General features: G+C 37.6%; 1 protein-coding gene and 1 pseudogene across 2 annotated transcripts in view; both read right to left on the bottom strand.

Annotated features, from left to right (window-relative positions):
* Positions 1 to 851: 851 nt before the first annotated feature.
* The window catches only part of TWSG1 (twisted gastrulation BMP signaling modulator 1), a 71,970-nt gene continuing 47,742 nt past the window's right edge, over positions 852 to 25,079 (bottom strand). For both annotated transcript variants that reach the window (XM_019418469.2, XM_053902393.1), the window contains exons 4-5: positions 6,426 to 6,692; positions 852 to 3,865 (exon numbers count right to left, since the gene is read on the bottom strand). In XM_019418469.2, coding sequence (XP_019274014.1) covers positions 3,684 to 3,865; positions 6,426 to 6,692 — 449 coding nt within the window. In that variant the 3' untranslated portion in view covers positions 852 to 3,683. The remainder of the gene's footprint in view (positions 3,866 to 6,425; positions 6,693 to 25,079) is intronic.
* LOC109248637 (gametocyte-specific factor 1-like) lies at positions 18,141 to 21,222 on the bottom strand (annotated as a pseudogene).

Raw genomic sequence — 25,079 nt, forward strand, 5'->3', positions numbered from 1 at the left:
CTTCAAGCACAGACTTCAAAATAAAAAGATGTAAAATGAATTTTTTTTCAAATGGTTAGGAAAAATCTAAGAGGCATAAGAGTCGTAACTCTTAACACCTATAAGCCAATGGAGCATCCGCCAGCTTAAGGAACTCAGAACATGCCTGGCGTGGGCCGCTGGGTGGGCCTGCCATACTGCAGCCTGCCGGCCTGCTGGCTTCCCCGGCTGAGAGGATCTCGCTCCACTGGGCATCTTCAGATCAAGACCCTCTGCCTCTCAGGGTCACATGACTCACCGCCACTGGACAGCTTCAGCAAAAGAACAACTTTCCTCATCGAATGTATGGTCCTACTTGAAATGAATTCTACCCCCAAACTCCTTAGATTTCTCATTCCGTTAAATCACTCGGCTGGCAACCTGTCCTCTAGAATGTTCCCCTCTCTAGAAGCCCTGTCCACCAAGCTGTCAGAACGTAGATTCTGGGAAACAATGCTGAATCTATCATAAAGGTACCATTTATGGCTCTCAATTCTAATAACGTCACCCCATGAGGGTCACTGTGGGAGAGCGGGGAGTGATTTTCCTACCTTGACCTTCCTGTGACTCCTTCCAACCATCAGATAGATCTCCTGAGCCTTGTAGAACAAGGAGAATGTTAAGTATTTCATTTCAAAGTTTCCCCCGTATTGGAACAAAGCGCATGAAAAAGCAGAGAGCAAACTATTAAAGAGCCCTTGTTTCAACACAATGTGTAGGGACATCCAGAGTGAAGGGTACACGCTTCCCTCAAACTAGAACTTCACTAGACAGAAATGTCACATTTATTCTAGTGTTTGTTCTACACTGAAGTTAGCAAAAAGCAGGACACAGTCATTTCAATTTTTTATTAAAATACTCTTTTGCTTATAGGGACAACCAAAGAAAAAAATGCGTAATTCTACATGTTGCAGATCATGTGAAATACAATTAACATAGACTCTGGGGAATGTAGGATAGATTTTAAAAATCTTCAAGGAAGCTTTCACAAAAACGAACTTTAAATATGTGGCTTATTCATATCTACCTCATTTTTCAGAAGTTTTAGTTTCTTTTCTCTATGTTGATGCTACTCTGCTTTATAAATAATTGTTCAAATATTCTAAAAGCTTACCAAAGCTTTAGAAATATTATTTCTAAATGAAAGCCTCTCTTTTATAGCATTCTATGTAAACAAAGACTTACTTTATTTGAATTATCATTTGATTTGGTGCCACTATTTTGAGTACAATTTCTGCAATAATTAGATGTTATGGGGACAAAGAGAGACAGGAAAACTAACTAGCAGGGGCATGTCTTACCCTAGGAAAGAAACTTTTATATATGGCTTTTCTAATACCTACTGATTTAGGGGTTTTTTGATCTAGTTATAAAATAGTTAACCTAATTTTTGATTAAAAAAAAAAGAATTTTTACCAGAGCTTCAAGTTAGAAGTAAATCATATCTAGAATAGTAATAAAGGGTCTAAATTTTAGTGGGGTTACTGGCTTCTGAAATGTTATACTTTTAATTTGGAAAACATTATTATTAAAAACTTGAAATACATTATAAACTGGTAATGGAATCTTTTAGGTAAACTCTGTCTTTCAATCCCTTCATAAACCACAAAAACAAAGCAAAATTTAATATGAAATTAACCATTGCATTTAGGGATAATTTCTACTGGGAGAAATAGATGTAAGGAAAATCAGTTCAAATACAATAATGGTTCAAGAAATTACCTTCCCAGTATAAGGGCAGAAGAGATATTACAGTTAAAAATTTAATAATGAAGTCCTAATAAAGATAATAAATGCAGTTAAAAAGTGTCATAGTTAAGGCAACATTAAGCACTGTCAATAAACACAGAAGGATTTCTATATTCATAGATATGAAATTACTTTGAAGAATACCAAAGTGGAAATGAAGCACCTGGATGTAGATTCCTTTAAAACTTTCTCTTTTTTAGTTTAAAAGGTTTTAAGAAAACCATTACCTTTGTAGGCATTAATGAAGAAGGAAAGCCAAAATGTTTTCAAGGCACTTTTAAACAGAGGCATTTTAGGTGGAAGTAAGAAAAGGATATCCCAATGTTTTCCTATTAAAAAAAATACACGCAAGAGCTAAATTTTAACTTTTTTTTTAAAGGCCAAACGTTTTTGAAAAGGCTAAGGTACCTTTAGTATTCATTAGAGTAGCCTGAAAGAACAGAAAGGTATTAAGGCTTTAGATTTTATGATAGTTAATTATGATATTACATATGATTTTGTAACTATTGTTCATATAATGAATACAAATACAAAGTGTCTAAGAGCATTATCTATTTTTATGTACTAAAATATTTAGGCATACAAAAAAGATATTCCTGCAAGTTACTTGTAACTCATAATGTACTGAAAAATTAATAATTTTGTATAGTCAAGAGTCTCTGTAATATAAATATTTATGTTTTAGATTCATGCTTGAAGACTGGGATTTTATTACGATGAAGGACACATAGTATTTAAGCTTATCATTATCGAAATATATAAAACAAAATAGTCTGTAGTATATTTGGAGTTAACATCATCTTAAACAGAGATTTCTTTTTCATTGCATACCCTTCACCTCCCACTGCCTGATTATACTTTGTAGTGAGAACATTCTATCCAGATGGAAACCTAAAGCAAAGATTACACTATAACAAAATAGTTTAAGTTTGCTTCCCATAAGAATTGCCCGCTTTTTCAACCTTCCCTGTTCACGCCGGTGAGTTTCCTCTTTATCTCCTCCTGTCACTCAGCTTAGGAACAAGGCTCTGCCCACGCTGTCTGTACAACAGGACGAAGTGTTTCCCTCGTGCTCTAAGTGGAGTCTGATTTGGCAGGCACTTCCCATCCTGAGTGTTCCGTAAGCTGGTACCTTAAGTCTGAGAAATGCTTTAACTTCCTAATTCTTTATACCCTAGCAGAATATTTAATGCAATGTCATAGGTGTGCCTTGCAATTCTTGGTCAGAATTCACCTACATCAGCACTTTGGGCAGGGGCATGTAAGAGAAGGAGAAATTTTCCTCAAAGCTCTGTCAGCATGTGTATTACAGGATGGATTCTGCTACGTAAGAGTTTTAAACTGTAAAATGTAGTAAGCATTTACTTTCTAAAACCAACATTACAAGGTTTGAAATTAAGCCTTTAATGGTGAAATTTATGTGAGTTCTCATCGGACTATCTACCCTATTTATAGAAGAGATAAATGAGACAAGGTACAGTGAGTGAAGACTGGTGTACGACTGGAAAAACTCAGTGTCCCAGGAGTAGTATATGAAGAAATCATAACTTATGTTAATGTGCTCCAACACTTTCAAAACCAAAGGCTTTTGGAATGCTAGAAAAAAAAATGACATCGGGCTTTGTCAAAAAACCTCAGATCTTTCAAGAAATTCTCTGTGTACTTGCTTCTCATACGATCAAAGTTGTAAATGTATTTAAGAGGAAAGGGCTTATTGCCAGTGGGCTATAAAATCAACCAGAGCAGTTATAATTATAATTTAACACATTACTGGATTTGTCATACTTTAACTCCATCCAAATTCTTTCCATCTTCTTAACCAGCTAGCATGCTGGTGCAACCAGTAGAGCTCAATGAATAGTTTTTCATATCTTTCTTGTTGTCTAGATTGCTTTGGTTTGCATTCTTCTCCTTCTTTAGAACATGCAGTTCATACATTTGACAGTTTTACTACCATAGTCGATGCATTCTGGACCAATGCACTCGCAGCAGGCGTTATGGAACCAGCGATATTTGGACGCTCCCATGGATTCACAGGATATTTTACACTGATGTATGGACATGCAGTCATCAAAATAAACCACAGTACACATGTGTTCTGAAAAAGAAAAAATTAAGAGCTCAGAGCAAGAAAGAGGAAAATCAGGAAATGCTTTAATACCTGTCTGATATTAATAGTTATTCTTGGTTCTCTTACTGCTAGTCTACACAGGACAATGGATGAGGTGTAGGAAAAAAGATCACATTTGTTAATTATATTGAGAAAGAAGCCAGAGTCCCCCACTCCAGTTGAAGAAGGTAAAGGACTTCCTTAGTCACTTTATCAGATTCTGGACTTTGATCTCAAAGTTAAGGTTACTAGGCTTAACATTTGCTATGCTTCAGAGCTGTGCCTTTTAAATTGGGCCTGCCTGCCTGCCTGCCTTCCTTCCTTCCTTCCTTCCTTCCTTCCTCCCTCCCTCCCTCCCTCCCTTCCTTCTGTTTATTTATATTTGAGAGAGAGGTGGGGGGAGCACGAGCAGGAAGGGCAGAGAGGGAGGAAGACAGAGGATCTGAAATGGGCTCTGCACTGACAGCAGAGAGCCTGATGAGGGGTTTGAACTCAAGAACCATGAGATCGTGACTTGAGCCAAAGTTGGACACTTAACTGACTGAGCCACCCAGGCACCTCAAATTGGGCATTTCTGATAAGATTTCCTTAGAGGAGAGAATTCTCTGGTTAAAAGAAGTTTGAAAAATACTGTTCTAAACCTATACTGAGAATTTACAAAAAAACAAAACAAACTTAATTCAAATGATGCAAAATGGTTAGCAATACTTGGCACAATTCCGCATTAGCTATTTAAAAACGCTCATGTTATCAGTAGCAATTTCTAGTCTTGCTTTCCAACACAACTATTTTTGATTGTTTCAATTTTTAGTTCTCCTGGTGCTTAATATAATGACCTAGCTAGGAGGATAGGGTACATGAAATAAATAAAGACAATAAAAAATATTAATAGAGAGTGTGTGATTAGAGTCTGTTATTTTACAGAGCCATTTATAGAACTGATAAATTACCAGGCGTTTGAATAGCAAGGAAAGGTTTAATGGAAAAAAGCGGGCTTGTATTAGGAAGAAGAATGAAATGCAAAGTTACCAGGTAACAAAATAAGGAAAGTCACAAGGAGACCAGTGCAGTGTGCATGGGGAACGGAGTGGAGGCCAGTCCCGCTGCAGTGAAAGGTTGGCAGCAGGAGACAGCAGAACCATCACTGGCTATAGAAGATGAGATCAGGTCAAGACAGAAAACACGAAGGCCAGTATAGCATGAGACCAGGCAGACTAGGGACTGAGCAGGACAGGGGAGCTTTGAATCTCCAGGTGATTAGTAACTTTTTTTCATTTATTAATTGAACAAGTATTTATGGATCACCTACTATGGAATGGTCATTATGGACTCAAAGAGTAATGAGAGAATCCAAGGAACTAAGTACAAAATGGTAGACCTATAAGTTAAAAACAGACAACAAGTCAAAACACAAATATGGGGAGAAGGAATAGAGCTAATTTGCTCTAGAGGGAAGAGCAGGGGCACCTAGAGAAGGTGTCAAAGAGGAGAAACTTTGTCTCGAAAGATAGTTGGTGTTTCCAGGAAACTTGGCTTCCTGCCAATTATTTTATTAAATTAAATGATATTTGAACAAAATTTATGAATTATCATTGAATGCCTATTATACTGATTACATTTTAGTGGAGAAAATGGTAGCAAAATACCTTAATAAGGCATATTCCATATATTTCTGATGTTTTCCAAAATCTGCAATTTGTCTCTTAAGGTAGTATAACCAAAAAGCAACAAGAATGCTTACTCTGAGTATCATTAACAAATGCTGTTTTGCTTTTACTACTGATATCCAAAGGTCATACTATTTCAGATAGGCAGGGTTATAAGGGAGGGCACAACAAAAAGCCAAATAAGAAATAACACAAATTATACTATTTATGCATAATTCATTTCATATTTTAAGAAATAAAAACTTCATCATTGCCATATTCTTCCACAGTAAAATGGTGCAGAGCCTTTTACTTGAAAATATCAAAGATTTCATAAAAGTTACATGCCCTTTACATTAAGGAATGACCTATCCTCACTAATAAGCGTTCTTTAATGTGGTTCTCAAAGTTATACAAGTCATTCTTTCATTTAGTTCCCCTTCTGACCAACAGCACTGGGGACAGTTTATACCTGGAGATTAGACGTCTGTAATACCAACTTGCTCATAAAGAAATTTAGCAGATGACCTCAGTAGCATTTTTGGTACCAATGCTATTACAAAAACGTGACTTCCTAGGACACTCTGAATATTACCTGACAGTGTGCAATGCTATATGAAGTAAGCAGCACTGTTGCTATCCTATGGAAAGAACAATTTAAACCTAACACAAATAAACATCAAAATTAGAACCAGATTATCTATCTTCCAACACAACCTCTATCACTGTGACCATGAAGGAGTGGTGACTATATGCCTGACATGCCTCCTTATCTACTTAGGGATTAGGGTCATTAAAGTCCAGAATTTACTTAAGATTAGACAAACTCAAAGATACTGTAGGTTTCACAGACCACCCAGAAAGTGAGGGGGCAAGATAGAAAGTCAGCTGTGGGCAGTTACCTTTGTCACTGGAGTAAGGTGCGTGAACATTATTGCTAGGGACAGATACATTTTGATGGTGTGGCTGGTTCACAGTTTCTAAAAAGGAAACCAGATTCTCATGATGCGAGAGTTCTTCTGCAACAGGGAAGGAAACAATGTTCCAGTTCAACTGAGTGTCTCCTTCTGTGAGCGCCCGGAAGAGAGAAGGGATTGGCTCGTGAAGCTCCTCCACCGTGCTCTTTGAGGTTGGAGGTGTGTCACTATAGTTTCTAGGATTGCACATACCTGGAGGAGAAGGGACGAAGAAAATAAAAGTTATTTTTTCTCCCTGACTGGAGTATCATGCAATACTGTCTTGCAATCAAAGCTCCAACATATTAAAATTAGGCTGCTTCTACATATATGTAGATATCTTCCTAGCTTTTTTGGCTGAGAGGGCCTAGAAGTGATGACACCCCTGTAGCATCGAGCACATCGAGTGCCCAGATGTTGTTTTCTAAATACCTAACCTCCACTAAGAGGGACCAGAGCTATTTTGAGAAAAGACTGATTCCAGAACTAGGTCAGGGAAAGTACAAAATGACCCTGGGATACTTTCTATCCCAAAAAGTAAGGAAATGCTCAGTGAATAATGGGACATATCAAAACACAGGATGTAACTTGAATGGGCTCCTACTGGCCAAGTAGACAATTTTAATGTCAAAATAAATGATGATAGTAATGGATTACCACCTGACAAATAAAATAGGAATTAATGAGTCCTTATATTATCAATAAATGAATGAAGGAAAAGCTCTTCCTTTTAGTAGTGTGCCCAGCTGATAAATGTAGAAGGAATGAAGGAAATAGAAAATCACCACTTGGCAATTATCATAGAGGTGTTTGATTCAGATGGGAGTCATCAATGGATGCTAAAGCTTGTGGGTGGAGGTCAAATGAGGAACATATTAAAGTACTCCAGGATCATCCTACATAACATAAAGTCTCTACTCAATAAAACTCTCAAGGGAAAGACCGCAGTACTGTTTCAGACTGAATGAGTCTGAACAGACATGACAACTAAATGCATCACATATTCTGGATAGCAGCCTGGATCAGAAGAGGTATCACAAGGGATACTGCTGAGACATTTGGCAAAATATGAATGAAGTTTGTGGACTGGATGGCAATGTTGTAACAATGTTATATACGAGAATGTTCTAGTTAGAAAACACAGACTAGAATATTTAGTAGTGATGGGATATCATGTATAAAGCTTGTTTTCTAAAGGTTCAAAAAAGGATGAATGATCATGCGCGCTGGGTATGCGTATATGGAGAGGGAGTAGTACTGAACAATGGAGCAAATTCGATAAAATGTTAGTAACTGGGGAATCTAGGTGAGGGATACAGGAATCTTCACCCTTCTGGCAGATTTTCTCTATATTTGAAATTATTTTAAAATGAATTATTTTGGGGGCACCTGGGTGGCTCAGGTCATGATCTCCCAGTTCATGAGTTTGAGCCCCACGTCAGGCTCTGTGCTGATGGCGTGGAGCCTTCTTGGGATTCTGGCTCCCTTTCTCTCTGCCCCTCCCCTGCTGGTTTTCTCTCTCTCTCTCTCATAAATAATAAACATTTTAACAAAAAAAAAAAAAGAATTATTTTTTTAAAAAATCTTAAAAAGGAAAACCGGTAGAGGAGAATTAGCGATAGTGACTATAGAAAATGTTTCCAAGGTGTTTTGTTACAAAGGGAAGAGCTGAGAAAATGCTTAATCAGCCCCAGTCTTTGGGCAATAGTAGCCCAACATCCAGCTGATATTGTGGAGCAGAAGGGAGCTACCCAGAATGCGAGTTCTGAGCTAATTAAATGATTATTATTGTCTTAAGCCACTACATTTGGGGGTAGGTTGTTTAGTAGTACTAATGACTGGAACACAGCCCTCCGGATTTTCTTTCTTGAATACTGTACTTTAAGAACTAAATTATATTTCACTTTGGTTTAGTATCTATTAGGTCTAATATGGAGTTTTTCTTTTTCCTCAGACTAAAATTTTGAACTGTTAAACCAAATTTATAAATTCCTAGATTTTATAAATTTAGGTGGAAGGGAAAATCATCTCGTGTTTTCCACATGTTACTTGTTTAAGGGACATGGCAAGAACTGAGGATAACGAGGTTGTTTATACTCTTCATAAAATCTTTTAATACACAGGAACCTTAATGATTTAGATGATGACACAGAATGATGGATTAAAGGGTCAATCTGACTCCTTTATTCATAAAAGAGGAAATGGGCCCAGATACATTAAATCATTCGTCCACTGTTATATAATCTAGGATTAACGCCAACATTATGATTCAGTCTGATTTCACATCCATTGCTGATTTCAATAACCACATTCTATAAATAACCGTTAAGTGGCACTGAAAAGCAAATAATACTTAGAATACGTGAATTATAAAATATACATAATTCATTCTTCTGCCAGATTTTATAATGAATGAAAATTAGTAATCTGAGATGAAAAGGTAAACAACAGAGCTCAATGGTTGGAAGAGCTAAACTCAATATCTACTGGGACTTTAAACAAACTTCAGGGCTCATTTCCAGAGATTTCATTACATTCAAAAAAGTTTTGAGGGGAGAGATTTTTGCATTTAACAAACTTAGGCCAAAAACATCTGTAATTTAAATCTGAATACATTGTGTTAAAACCAGTATGCATGAAGTAAATGCTTGCTATCTAGATAATATTTTTCCATGGCATGATTTTAAAGCTTTCACATATCTTTCTCTTTACAGCCAGGATTACATTCAGAGAGATCATCACTAGAAACTCTTCTTAGGCAATGCAGATTTTGACCCTCCATTTCTTGTCTGAAGCACTCTTCAAATTCTGAATTCTTTCAAGCATGGGGAGTTATGAAATCTGATCTTCCAATGACATGTGCGATTTATCCTGCTCAGGAAAAGCAACCTTTTAAAATTTCTGGAAGTTCTTTTTTTTTTTTTTTTTTTTTAATATTTTACAGATTTATTTTAGAGAGAGAGGGGGTGTGAGAGGACCAGGGGCAGAGAGAGAGGGACACAGAGAATCCAAGGCAGGCTCTGCACTGACAGCACAGAACCCGACACGGGGCTCGAACCCACGAACTGTGAGATCACAGTCTGAGCCTAAATCAAAAGTCAGACACTCAAGTGACTGAGCCACCCAGGCACCCCTGGAAATTCTTTAGTTGTCTTTATTCATTATGTACAATGGATTAATTTCTGGGGAGAAAGTTACTAACCACTCACAGCTTAAAACAATTAGGGAAACTTCTCTGGAAAGCATCTATCATCCTCCTGAAGTTTATCATTGTTAGCTTTTCTTTAGTTGGCTACAGAGGTTATTTTCACTATCACTGTGTTGAGGCAGTTTGTTACTTTGTGCCATTCTATCACTACAGTGAAGTTTTTAAATTTTAAAGAAACCGGCTCTGCACAAGGCAGTCAGGAGAGGCTTCAAATCAGGAAACAAATGGCAGCCATTGAAAAGGCAAGCATTTCAAATCCTTTAGGTGCATAGAACTTTGATACAATTTGTTTCAGGCAAGGCAGAATTCACTACTATTGTGCTCTAGATCTACAACTACTAAGTACAAAGATTTTTTCTGATGTGTGCTTAATTCTTTTATATATCTGACCTGTGTCTTCATACATTTGAAAACTAAGGTTATATTAAAGTAGAGCTTACTTGATGAAACCACGTTTTAGGGTAGTTATTAAGACTAAGGGGAAAGTTATTACTTTCCTTAATGTGCATGGTTAAAAGCAACCACGGAGTCCAGAAAAATGTACAATAAAGAAGCAACATTGCTTTCCACTCCTCCCACCCCCAATTCCACTCCCCAGACACACCCACTTTAAAAGTGTTCTTGGGACACCTGGGTGGCTCAGTTGGTTGAGCATCTGATTTCAGGTCATGATCCCACAGGTGGTTCCTGAGTTCAAGCCCCACATGTCAGGCTTTCTGCTGTCAGTGCAGAACCTGCTTTGGATCCTCTGTCTCCCTGTCTCTCTCTCTCTCTCTCTCTCTCTCTCTCTCTCTCTCTCTCTCTCTCTCTCCTCTCTCTCTCCTCTCTCTCTCTGTCTCTCAAAAAGAAAAAAGAAAAAGAAAAAAGTCTGTTCTTAAGTTTCTCTGGTAGTTACCTCTACGAGAATTTAAATAAAAATGGTTAATTTACCAGAAGCAGTAAAAACATCTTAGACCTTATCTATTAATCCTCTTATATGAGAGATGAAAATTAAGTTCATTTACACTAGCCTCTTTCTTGTGTTTCTAATAATTATATTATTCTAATAATATAGAATACTCCTTTGCAGTCTTAAATACACTTAAACTTCTGATTCTTATTTCACATCTCTTAATTCCCTCATTTGCAAATAAGGATGCCAGTGTCTTCCCACTTTCCCCACTCAACTTCTCCTAACTTATGTTGACAAACTTAATAAAAACCTTCTGTTGCCTAAATACAATGAAATCTTCTTGTCTTAGTATACTTGATTTTGAAAGTTGAAAACCAGCAAACAGCAGTTTACCTTAACATGACCCCATGAACATTGTTCACTGAAAAGCAGACAGTATGATAGGATTTCCTTGTCCAATGCTGTATTATCAGAAGAAAATATTTCTAATTTTAAGATAAGATGAATTTTTTTTCCATGAACTCCATACAATACTGAAAAACAGCTACATTTCACACAGCATTGCCTATCAGGTCTTCTTGCCAAACATTGTAACCTGAATCCAACCAAACTTTTAACAACTAGCTTCAAATTACTGGAAATACAGAGGGATAGAGGAACAAGCTAAATGACAACCTCAAGGAAATAAAGTTAGACCCTGAATGTGGGATATTCTACAGGCAAACTGATACTGTTTCTTCAATATATCAAGTGGCATGAGAAAAAAAACAACACACAACCAGATACCATATAAGCATCTTGTTTGGATCAATTTGAACATATCAACTATACAAACATGCTTTTGAGACAAATGGAGAAACTTGATTATGAACTGGAATGTTAGGTTATACCAACAACTTATTGTTAATTTTGTAGGTTTCATAATGGCATTATGATTTAAAAAGTAAATGTATTTTCTTTTAGGGATTGAAACTGAAGAATGTAGGGGTAAAAATTATTTACTGTCTGTAGTTTGCTTTTAAATATTCTGTGCCAAGTAAAAAGAAAGGGAGGAAAGGATAGATGAAACGAATGTAGCTTATTTTTGATAATTGTTGAATCCAGTGATGGGTATATAGGAATTCATCATGCTACTCTCTCTACTTCTCTGGATGTGAAAATTTTCACAATGGCAAATCAACTGCCATATTTAATTCCTAGGACTAATATTTTCTTATTGAAGTTTTGCATTTTCTTGTACTTTCTATGCTAGGAATTTTCTTGGAGTGTGTGTGTGTGTGTGTGTGTGTGTGTGTGTGTGTGTTTGTACCACAGATAACAAGCTTATAACAAATCTTGAAGAATTATTCTGCTTCTCAAGTGTATGCTAGATATCCTATGGAACACATTTTCTTCTCAGAGATAGGCTTCTCAGGGCCCTCACTTATTGCTTCGGGCAGACTAGTTGTCTCTTAAGCTTCTGTATTATTTATGCTTTTAATTTTCTGTATATTATGATGTTTCGACATCTTTCTGGCTGGGGAGAGACTGCTCCTTCCTGGGCTAGTCAATTCTTAAAGCCAGCGGTGGGCTCAGCCAGAAGGACACTTTTGATATGCAAATTGACCAAACCCTGAGCCACACCTCCTCTATCACCCAAGCACCCCAGGAGGCACTCGCTTAATGAAGCCAGACCTGGTGCTAAGCAACTAGCGAGTGTCTCTAGGGCCTAGAGCCCACGGGAATTATTCAAACTGGCCAGTTCTAAACTGTTTGCCCCGCCCTGCCTTTACTTTCCAGTGGAAACCCCACTGAAGATTCTGGCCCAGATTTTCCTCCTGTTCCTGGCTTTTGCCACTTGATAAAAAGCTGGTGCTTCCCCTATGACCCTGGATGGCATGCAGTGACCCCCTCTCTGAGACCTGTGATTTATAATGAACTTTGTTCCTCACTGAGCCTTTCCTGACTGACCACAGAACAGCCTCCTGTGTAGTTTTCATCTTATAACTGTCCTTAAATCACCTCCTGGTTAAAGCCAGTATTTCCTTCAACCCATGTTTTTCTCTTTCTTGGTCTTTTGCCTTATTTTCTCTGATACCACACCAAATGTGGTGTGTGCAAAGTACACTTAAGAGTTCTTGCTGTCCAAAAATGTTTTTAATTTTACATTCACATTCTTGATCAATAATTTGTCAGTTCAAAATAATTTTCCTACTGTGTACTTAAGACATTGGTCCGGTGACAGTAATGAGAAGTCTGATGGCAGTGTGATTCTTCTTTTCTTGACTCTGGTTTTCTACTCACATGATTTATTTTATTTTAAGTAGGCTCCATGCCCAAAGTGGGGCTTGAACTCACAACCTTGAGATCAAGAGTCGCATGCTTTGCCAACTGAGCCAGCCAGGTGCCCTTGCAGTGTAATTCTTATTCCTTGTACATACACTCTATTGTTATTTCTGAGATCTTTCAGAATATTATTTAACTTGGCAATTGGAAGACATAGGAGGCTGTGTTTAGATGTAGGTGTTTTCTCATTCATCTTGTTCTGCATTCTGTAGATTCTTCCAGTCTAACGATGCATGTTTTTTTCTCAGCCTTGGGAAGTTTTCTTCTATTATTTCTTTGACAGCTTCTTTCCTCCTATTTTTGATTCTTTTCTGGAGTATCTATTTTTCCCTGTCATATTTCCCATCTGTCTGTTTGCTCTATATTTCTATGACATTCCAATGTTATTTCCAACCCCTCTTAATTTACAATTTTTCTAATCAAATTTTAAATTTGCAAATGCTTTCTTGTTCTGTTTTTTATAATATAATAATACAATATAATATGTTTTCTCAAATTCCTCCAAAATATAGCCATCAGTTTTCTTAAAGATTTATTTCCTAAAGATTTCCTCCATGGTCAGCTGGTCTGCTGCTGTACCGTGTTCTTTCCTTCAAGGTACTTGCTGTACTTTGTTCACAGATCTGGTTTTTAGGCTGGAGACATTTCCTCTCCTGCAATACCTGAATGAGGGGCTCTTGACTCTGGGGTGCCAACCACACACCAGTGATTGTAGTCCTTTCAACTTAATTCCTTCAATTTCTCTAGAGAGAATCTCTCCATTTTTTTTTTAACCTGGGTTATTCTGAATGTTGTATATGAAGAATGAGAGAGGGGGTAGGGTATCAAATCATACAGCTGTTCTTTAGACACATCTTTAAATAACCTTTCTATTTTCACATCTATTTCTCATTCTTACATGCCACAAAAGTCAAAGCTGAGCCTGAAGATTCACTGGGGGGTTTAGTTAGGAAAGTCACTCCTCACCCTGCCATAACCCCTTTTTCTGCAAATTGTTTTGGTGTTGCTTCCAATCTGTTTACTAAACAGCAAGATTCTCCATCTTCCTTTTAGGTATTTCTCCAATTTCTCTTTCTCTTTGTTGTTAAAGTTCATTTCCAGTTGTATTCTTTTATTTCATTTTACTGGAGTTTAAAAAGTACAAGGGAGAGCACGTGTGAAAATAGACCGCTGTGTTTGAACCAGAAGTCACATTTGCTTTAAGGGTATGAAAATGTGATGAATCATATTTTCTTTTGCTTTTTCTTGCACTCTGGCTCTTGACCTCTCCCCCATTCCCTCTTCCATCTCGTTTTCCCCAGAATCTCTTGTATCCAACTTCCTATAAGGCATCTCCACTTGAAAACCTTATATGCTCCTCAAACTCAACTGTCCCAGTCATCTTCCCCAACATACCTGGGCATTATTATAGGCATTCTCTATCTTGGTCTCTGTCACAATTTATCCAGTCACACAAGCCAGAAACCCAGAGGCTACTTTGGCTCTCATTTCTCAATTCCCACTCCCAAGGTGTCACCAAGTATGGTCAAGTTAATCCAATTGTTTTTCCAGTTAGGCCACATTTGTTCATCTCCTCTGCTATCACTCTAGACCAAGTCGCCATCAAATTTTGACTAGACCTAGAAGCACTGTATTTTGATGGATTTTAAACTCTATCTTCCATTCTCCCTCAGAAACTCTAGACCTTTAAAATGCATGTTACTGAATTTTGCTATCTGTTATCCCTCCTTTTGGCTATTAGCTTCTGAACACTCAGGCATACTTCTTCCTCAGTAACCAATAACTTCAATACCTGGATCACCACTTCATTTCCACCCCTAGACCCACTGTCATTGTTGAAAATTTCAATATTCACACTGAAGATCCCCCTAATACCCTGGTCTTTTGTTGCTAGACCCCCTTAGTGATAGGGTTTGTAAATCCACCCCACCTCAGTCATACAACTCATAGGTCTAGCATTAATTCCCTTCTTTCCTTATATCTTACATCCAGTTCAAACCACACTCTGACAACTTACATGCAAAATATTTTCTGAATTTGAGCCTCACCATCTCCACTAATGTCAATAATCCTAGTCTACTCTACTATCATCTGTTACTTCAACTACCACAACCACCTTCTAACTGATCCCCTGTCTCCTCTCTTCACACCCTAAAGTCTGTCTTTTGTGCAGAGGTATCCAGAATGGTCATTTAAAAAATGTAATTTGGATATCACCAATGCATCCTCTCCAGTTGGTTTCCATTATACTTAGGGTACAATCCAAATTCCCTTCCTGGCCTCCAAGACCTAGTCCTTACCCACCTCTCCCACTCATCTCCCTCCACCCTTCCTCTTCATCACTAACATTGGGCCATACTGATCTGTTTTCAAACTTGGATCTTTAGCCACTGCACTTAAAACATATTTTGATATATTAAGTGGTACACATCAATCTTTTGTTAATGATGGTTAACTAAAGTTACTGATTTCTAAAGCTTGTTGGAGACAGACTCTTTTTAACTCTAAAAAATTAGAACTTTCCAGTACTGACAAAAGGAGGAAAAAAAGCTCTTTGAGACTTATCATTCACCTGTTTTCCCTAAATGAAAAAAAAATTATTAAAAGATGCCTTCTACTCTAAGTAAAAGTAAAATTATTCTAAAGGTATCTTGGATTCAGGAGTACTTGGGTGGCACAGTTAGTTGGTTAAGTGTCTGACCTTGGCTCAGGTCATGATTTCACAGTTTGTGGGTTTGAGCCCCACATTGGGCTCTGTGCTGACAGCTCAGAGCCTGGAGCTTGCTTCGGATTCTCTCTCTCTCTCTCTCTCTCTCTCTTTCTCTGCCTCTCCCCTGCTTGTGCTCTCTCTCTCTCTCTCTCTCTCAAAAGTAAACAAATAAACATTAAAAAAATTAAAGGTATCTTGGATTCTGTTTATTATACTTTTATAAAATAAAATGTCTTTATTGGAAGTATGTATGAGGAATATTCAACTTTAGAGAGAGGTATGGGTGGTATAAAGAAGGGAGACATTTCATATATATACTTTCTTATGTTGTTTGAATTTACTGTATGTAAATAGTAATTTTAGTTTTTAAATTATATTTTAGAGGAAAATACATATGTGTTAATAGTAGTTGATATCAAAGGTCCTTCTTTTCTATATTTTCCTAAAATTCAACACAGTACTTTCACCTTAAATGACGTACTTAGACGTGCAAAATTGTTGCTTCCTTAGGAGTTTTCTTTAAAAAACTGAATATATTTCAGATTTTAAAAAAAGGATAGATTTGAATAGCAGTTCCCAAAGAACAGTCTAAGAACTTTGTGGAGTCTCCAGGATCCTTTCAGAGGAATCATACAGTCAAAGTAATTTTCATAAGACTTCGTTCGTTTGTTTCACAGGTCTGACGTCGGCACTGATGACACAAAAGTAATGATGAGCAGAACATTTGGCAACTTAGCTTGAATCAAGGCAGTGGTACCAAACTGTTATCAGTAGTCATTGTGTTCTTCACCACCAAATACAGTTTTAGTTTGTTTTTAAAGGCTCATTTCACTTAAGACAATGTTTAATGGAGCAAATAAAAATTATTAGTTTCATTAAGTAGAGATCCTTGAATACATGACTTTTTAATATTCTGTGTGATGAACTGGGAAACATGCAAAAAATACTTGCTGCATACTTAAGTGCAATGCCCGTCTTGAGGAAATAGCTTATTTTTTAAATTTTTAAAAAATTTTTAAAAAATGTTTATTTATTTTTGACAGAGAGAGACAGAGCATGAGCAGGGAAGGGGCAGAGAGAGAGAGGGAGACACAGAATCCGAAGCAGGCTCTAGGCTCTGAGCCGTCAGCACAGAGCCTGACGCGGGGCTCTAACTCACGAGCTGTGAGATCATGACCTGAGCCGAAGTCGGACGCTCAACCGATCGAGCCACCCAGGCACCCCGATTTTTTTAACTTTTATTTATTTTTGAGAGACAGAGAGCGCGAGTGGGGAAGGGGCAGAGAGAGAGGGGGAGACACAGAATCCAAAACAGGCTCCAGGCTCTCAGCTGTCAGCATAGAGGCCAAAAAGGCCACAAATAGTGACTGAAACTGAGAAACAGGGACATGTGTTGTCTAGAGCAGCTTTCCTTAATCTTTTAGAACTCATGCCCTGTTTTCATAAACATAAAAATCCCACCACCATTTGTCCTCTCACGAGTTGTCATAGCGATATGATGCCTTTCAGTGCAGACTCAACACATATTGCCTAGTAGGGCAGAGACAACATTAGGAAGGGCCATAACAATGTAGTCTAAGTATGCAGTTCTCAGATGGTCTGGCTAAATCCAAGAGAAAATTTGGAGTTCACAGAATACAGCTTTATGCCCAAGCCCAATTATCTACAGAGATCATGAAAAATTAATAGTTGTAAATAACTATTAAGTCCAACATCATATACTAGCTTAAAAGTGACAGTTATAATGGCTACAAATGAAAGCTACTGTGTTATACGATTTTAGAAGGACACCAGCTTTGCCTTCGTCTTCACAAGAAGCCGAGTAACATATAATGCATAACATACAAGAAGTAGTACAGCAGAACAGGTCACAGAGCATGGACTTGAAAACCAGACTACCAGGCTTGAGTCCCAGCTTTCTTTCAGACTAGTTGTCTAACCTTAGGGAGGTCATTTAAACTCTCAGATGTTTCCTCAAGGAAACATCTGTCAAACAGATGAAGGATAATAACATTCTCATACTCCTTAGGTTTGTTGTAAGGACCAAATTAATATATGGAAAGTACTCGACATATACAGATGTTATATAAGCATTAGCTATTAGTTTTTTAGAAAGTATTCCTTGGCTGACTAGTAATCCAATTTGGACACTGCTACACTGACTTTTTAAAAAAGAATTAAGAAGTGTTCCACTAGACAAAACTCTTTAGGGAGTCATATAGTATATATGGAATGCATGGTCTAAGAATCAAGACATCTTGAACTAAAGATGCACTAATTAACTATAATTAATTCATTCAACAGCAGAATCTCATCTGATCTCTCCAAATTTTACAATATCAACAAAACTACTGTCATTTGTTTAATTCACTGATAAACATTTTAAACTTAATTTTTTTTTTTTTCTTTTTGGTCTAGTGAGCAGGGGATGGGGAGAAAAGGAAGGACACCTCTTTCTGTAATTACATGCTCCAAAAGTGTCACCTTCTCATTAAGGTTAAAGGAATACATTGCGCGACTGTAAAACCACGCTGGAGAAAGTGTGAATGCATGACCTTGAGACAATAGGGAAGGTGGTCAAAGGTGACGCCACTTTAACATGCAACTTCCTCAACAACCAGGAATGCTGCCGGGGTCCCAGCCCACCAGGCTAGGTAGCCCTTGGTGCTAGCACCCAGCCGTGTCTCCGACTTGCTGGCACATCAGAGGGCCTGAGACATCTTTGTGGAAGGACTTTGAGAAGGAGAGGTGTAAGGCTACAGAGAGAAGTCAGTCCCTCTCCCCGCCACTGGTACTTTGCCTTAGGAATACAGTAGGCTGTCACTTGGGTCAAAAGCATAACCGTGGCTAGGAGCAGGGAGAGAAGGAGGATGGTTACGAAGAGGAGGAAGAGGAGGAGGGGAAGCGGGAAACAGGAGGGGGAGCGGAGGAGGTGGGGTGGGAGGGATAATTTTTTTTTGTTTTAACAATAAATCTTTATTGAAAGACATTAAAGACAGAAAGATATTAAGTCGAAAGCAATACCATTCTTATGGGTAGGAAGATTCAACATTAAAACTATATTAACACTCTGGGGCATCTGGGTGGCTCGGTCGATTAAGCATCCAACTCTTGATTTTGACTCAGGTCATGATCTCATGGTTCATGGGATTGAGCCCCGCATTGGGCTCTGCACTGACAGTGTGGAGCCTACTTGGAATTCTCTCTCTCCCTCTCTCTCTGCCCCTCTCCTGCATGCATTCTTTCTCTCTCTCTCAAAACAAATAAATAAACTTAAAAAAAAAAGCTATATCAACACTCCAAAAATGTATCTGTAAATTTAGTGTATGTCCAACAAAAATCCTAAGGTTTCTTTATGTTGACATGAATAAAGTCTCTTTATTTTGATAATTAGATGCATGAATAAAATTTACATAAGATCATATTGTCCATGCTATTTTCCTCTGTAACCTATTTTTTAACAGACTTTTTTTTTTAATCTATGTTGATGCTTTATTTGAAATAGTTCTTCTGAGTTTCAGGGTTCTTTCCTGCATCAAATGAATTAAAGTCAAAGCAGGGAGGAAAACAGAAAAAGGTACTTGTCAGTTTGAAAGTCACAATTTACCTTTCTATAATTAGATTAGGAGGGAAAAAAATGAAGAACCCATTGGTAGCAGGAAGAAGCAAGAGTATTCTAGGGTCTGGCATTTGATGAAATAGATATTCAGTTACTGTTCATTTCCATTGTTTTTCCATGGCAGAACATACAGCAGAGACTTGGGAATACACATGCCTGAAGCCAGGTTACTCTTATATTCCATAACTATGTTGCTTGCAGGGCTGTTGCTGCCACAGTAGTTGGCTGTGCCCCAGACAAATGGGGTGCTGGTCTGTTCCCACAGATCTTTATCCCAGTCTTCATTGCAAGGAGGGGCACTGCCAGGTGCTCTCGGCCAGAGTCTCTTGTCCAAGGTTCCTGGTTTGGTTGACAACATCCTGCTCAATACGACTTTTATCGTCACAGCTTGATATATAGTGGCTGATTTTGGCCTGAGGAACCGGTGGCGAGCATTGAAGGGACAAGTAGCCAATTTGTTTGCGACATCAGGATGATTATTTCTGCACTTGGTAAGATGATTATTTCTGAAGGGACAAGTAGCCAATTTGTTTGCGACATCAAGATGATTATTTCTGCACAGGAAGATTATTTCTGCACTGCAGGCCCTGATCTGGTGGTTTTTATCATAGGGGAATTATAATAGCTTCTCAGGGTCCAGGGAATTGATGTAAGTTTCTTCCATGTTGGAAATGAAGCAGCTGAATCCAAGTGCTGGTTGAGACACACTCTTCCCAGAGTCGCTTTCTCTTAACAGACTTTTTCAGAACAGTTTTATGGAAAAATTGAAAAGACAGTACAGAGTATAACTAATACCCCTACACTTAGTGTCCCCTATTATTAGCATCGTATATAGTATGGTACTTTTGTTAAAATTAATGAACCAATATTGATACATTATTATTAAATAAAGTCCATACTTTTTTCAGATTTCTATAGTATTTACCTAATATCCTTTTCCTGTTCCAAGATCCCTTTTAGGATGTCACACTGTGTTTAGCCATTATGTCTCTTTAGGCTCCTCCTGGCTGTGGTAGTTTCTCAATTTTACTAGTTTTTAAGGACTTTGACAGTTTTGAGTAGTACTAGGCAGGTATTTTGTAGAACACCCCACTTTTAGAATTTGTCTAATGTTCTTCTCACAATAAGAGTCAGGTTATGGGCTATTGGGAGGAAGGCTACGGAGGTAAAGTGCTATTTTCGTCAAATTAAATCAAAGCTACACACTACCAACAAGATTTATGGCTTCTGATGCTGACCTTGACCACCTGGCTGAAATAGTGTAAGATTTCTCCACTGCAAAGTTACTCTCCCCCACCTGCCACCACACCATTTAGAGGGAAGTGACCATGAGCAGCCCAAACCTACGCAGGGTGCAGTTCTGCTCCGGCTTCTCGAGGGCAGACCATCTACATAGTTATTTTGAATTCTGCCTTGGAGATCTGTCTCTTCTCTTCCACTAATTAACTTATTTAATCAAATATTTATATCAGTGTAGACTCATGAATACTTATTTTATACTGTTAGTTATGATCCAGTATTACTTTATTTTGTTGCTTATTTTTAGCCACCAGGACACTCACACATCAATCAATATGGGTATCTTTTTTTTTTTTTTTTAGCACTTCCTTATCTTTTGGCACTATAGTATGTTCCAGGCTTATCTTCTTTATTTCCTGCCTCAGTATTAGAACCAGCTGTTTGTTTCTCCAAGGAGTCTGGCTCCCTATTCTCTTATTGGAGAATGATATTAGAAACCAAAATCTGAGTGCAAAGTGTGCTCATTGTACTGGAGCAGGATACCCTTTTAAGACGTCTTTTTAGGGGCCCTTGGGGGGCTCAGTTGGTTAAGCGTCTGACTATTGATTTGGACTCAGATCACAATCTCATTGTTGGTGAGATCCAACCACGTGCTGGGCTCTGTGTTGACAGTGTGGAGCCTGCTTGCGATTCTCTCTCTCTGCCCCTCCCCTGCTCATGTTCTCTCTCTTTCTCAGTGATGAGGGAACAAAAGGCAAGCTGACACTCCCACCCCACCCCCCAACCCCCCACCTAGATGAGATATGTGTGATATTCCTTGGGGACTCCTGGCTGCCCAAGAACACAGGAAAGGGAAAAAACAAATGGTTAACTGATAGAGATCATAGACCTGCAGGACATAAGTCTCCATCACTCCTCCATAGTGATGTGGGAATCAAAGGCAGAAGGAAATGGCAGATAGAATTAAATTTCCTTGTAACCTGTAGCCCACTGACAAATACTTGAGGCTGGCAGAGTAAAACTTTTCTCCAGGAACTCCCTACTGTCTTAATGCTAATGCTTTGCTAGAGGGAAAACAACTATCACTTGACAATAGCTAGAGCTCCACTATCCTGTGCGTCTTCTTTAGCATATGAAAATCTCACTGGAAACTTCCCCTGGACTTGACCTCCCACCAACTCCATAGTATATAAGCAGTCTCTCCTCAAGGTCTGGGGCAGCTCTTCCTGCCCATGGATCCTGTTCCCATGCTTCAATAAAATCACCTTTTTGCATCAAAGATGTCTTCAAGAATTCTATCTTGGTCATCAGCTCTGGACCCCATGAACCCCACTAAACCTCATCATCAAAATAAATACACTTAAAAAATTTTTGTAAAAGATATTTTTAAAAGGCAGAAGATATATAGGACATATACTACAAACAAACTCAAAAGTTCTTTCTTGGATAAGGAAGGTGAACTATGCCCATGAGTGACTTTAAAAATCGTTTAAATGAAAGCAGACCCCTTGCTTTGTCTGGGGCTCATATACAAATACAAAAGCAAAATAACTTCATAATGCAATTCCCAAACCTGCTTTTATGACAACTGAAGGGAATTTTAAATAATAAGCAATTTGGTCTAGCAATGTGAGACCAATTATCATTTCTAAAAATAATAGTCCAATGGGTATCACAAAAGAGAATCCTTTTCTTTTAAAGGTTAATTTAGAAAAAAAGGTATAGCTATGAAAAAAAAAACTTAAATAAAAAACAATTACCTAACATAGCTTTATTTTGGAAAAAAAGGTAATTGAACTTGTTCCTGAATGTTATTATTCCATGACTCATATTTGATATATGTAACAGATTACAGTGCGTTGAAAGGAAAGACAAGGATATTTAATGACCATCTTTGAAGAAAATTCACTCTAAGTAAGCAGCTACTAATTACTAACAGAAAATTGTGACTGGAATCATTTTGGAATTAGCCCCTGGGCTATTTGTCACATGGATAAATTAAACTCAGTTTTGTTACTTATTACTTTCTAAATCAATAAATCAGCTTTAAAAGTGAACTCTGAATAGGCACATATGACTTTAGTCTTCAGTGTCCTTAAGTACTTGTTGGGTAACAATTATAAACATCAGAGCCAATCAAACATCATTAAGCAAAATAAAACCAAGTAAAAAAAAGCCTATGTTCCTTGACATATCAATTCTGGCATATGTATTAAATCAAATGCAACACTTAAAATGGTTGGATTTGATGGAAACCATGATGTATCTAAATAATATGCATTGTTTTCTTAAATACTCTGAATATTTTAAAAGGAAATGGAAAATGGAAATTTTCCATAAAATGGAAAATCATATTTGTCAGTAAGGATTTAAAAATAAGTGTTTACTGTAGGATACAAAATTAACACATAGAAATCTGTTGCATTTCTATACACTAATAATGATAAAGCAGAAAGAGAAATTAAGAAAACAATTCCCTTTACAGTTGCATCAAAAAGAATAAAATACCAAGGAATTAACTTAACCAGGAAGATTAAAGACCCGCACTCTGAAAACTGTAAAACAGTGATGAAAGACATTGAAGAAAACACAAATAAATGGAAAAATAAACCATGGTTGGAAGAATTAATATTGTTAAAATGTCCATACTACCCAAAGCAATATACAGATTCAATGCAATCCCTAACAAAATACCAATAGTATTTTTCACAAAACTAGAACAGACAATCTTAAAATTTGTATGGAACCACAAAAGACTTCAAAGAGCCAAAACAATCTTGAGAAAGAAGAACAAAGCTGGAAGTATCACAATCCCAGATTTCAAAACATACTACAAAGCTGTAGTAATCAGAACAGTATGAAACTGACACAAAAATAGATGCATAGCTCAGTGAAACAGAATAGAGAGCCCACATCTATATGTCAATTGATCTATAAGCAAAGGAGGCAAGAATATAAATGGAGAAAAGAAAAGTTTCTTCAATAAACAGTGCTGGGAAAACTGGAGAGCTACACGCAAAAGAATGAAACTGGTTAGCTTCCTCACAAAATATACAAAAATAAACTCAAAATGGGTGAAAGATCTATGTGTGAGACCTGAAACCAGAAAGCTCCTAGAAGAAAACACAGACAATAATCTCCTGGACATGTTTCCCTTAGCAACATTTTTCTAGATACGTCTCCTGAGGCAAGGGAGACGAAAGCAAAAACAAACTAGTGGGACTACACCAAAATAAAAAGATCTTACCCAGCAAAGGAAGCCATCAACAAAAAGGCAACCTAGTGAATGGGAGAAGATATATAAATAATATAACTGATAAGGGGTTAATATCCAAAATATATAAAGAACTTATACAACTCAACACCTAAAAAACAAATAATCCAGTTTAAAAATGGGCAGAGGACTTGAAGAGACATTTTTCCAAAGAAGACATACAAATGGCCAAGACACAAGAAAAGATGCTGAACATCACTAATCATGAGGGAAATGGAAATGAAAACCACAATGAGATATCACTTCCCACTAGTCAGAATGGCTACTATCAAAAAGACAAGGGGCACCTGAGTAGTTCAGTTGGTTAAGTGTTCGACTTCAGCTGAGGTCATGATCTCATAGTTCGTGAGTTCGAGCCCCACGTCGGGCTGTGTGCTGACAGCTCAGAGCCTGGAGCCTGCTTCAGCTTCTGTGTCTCCCTCTCTCTCTGCCCCTCCCTTCCTCATGCTCTGTGTCTGTCTCTCAAAAATAAATAATAAACATTCAAAAAAAAATTAAAAAAAAAAAAAGAGCAAGGTGTTTAAAAAAAAAAAAGACAAAAGGGGCACCTGTGTGGCTCAGTCAGTTAAGCATTTGACTCTTGATTTCGGCTCAGGTTATGATCTCATGGTTCATGAGATCAAGCCCCACGTCACATTATGTCTCTCTCTCCCTCTCTCTCTGCCCCTCTCCTGCTTGCACGTGCATGCTCTCTCTCTCTCTCTCTCTCTCTCTCTCTCAAAATAAATAAATAAAGACAATAAGTAAATTTAAAAAAAAAGACAAGAAATAACAAGTATTGGCAAGGATGTGGAGAAAAGGGAACCTTCATGCACTGTTGCTGGGAATGTAAATTGATGCAGCCACTGTTGGAAACAGTATGGAGGTTACTAAAAAAATTAAAATTAGAAATGCTATATGATCCAGTAATCCCACTTACTGGATCAAAGAAAATGAAAACACTAATTCAAAAAGACCCGTGCACCCCTATGTTTATTGCAGCATTATTTACAATAGGCACAATATAGAAGCAACCCAAGTTTCTACTGGTAGGTGAATGGATGAAGAAGAGTACTACACATACACAATGGAATATTAGCCATAAAAATGAATTGCAACATGGTTGGACCTAGATGTTATTATGCTAAGTAAAATAAGTCAGAGAAAGACAAATACCATATGATTTCACTTATATGTGGAATCTAAAAATCAAACAAACAGACAAAAAAAATCAACAACAGACTCATAAACACATAGAACAAACTGATGGTTACCAGAAGGGAGGAGGACGGAGGGATGGGCAAAAATGGGGGAAGGGGAGTGGTAGGTACAGGCTTCCAGTTATCGAATGAAC

Source organism: Panthera pardus, unplaced genomic scaffold (genome assembly GCF_024362965.1).
Source record: "Panthera pardus isolate Hobbes unplaced genomic scaffold, ASM2436296v1 HiC_scaffold_15, whole genome shotgun sequence".
Lineage (NCBI taxonomy): Eukaryota > Metazoa > Chordata > Mammalia > Carnivora > Felidae > Panthera > Panthera pardus.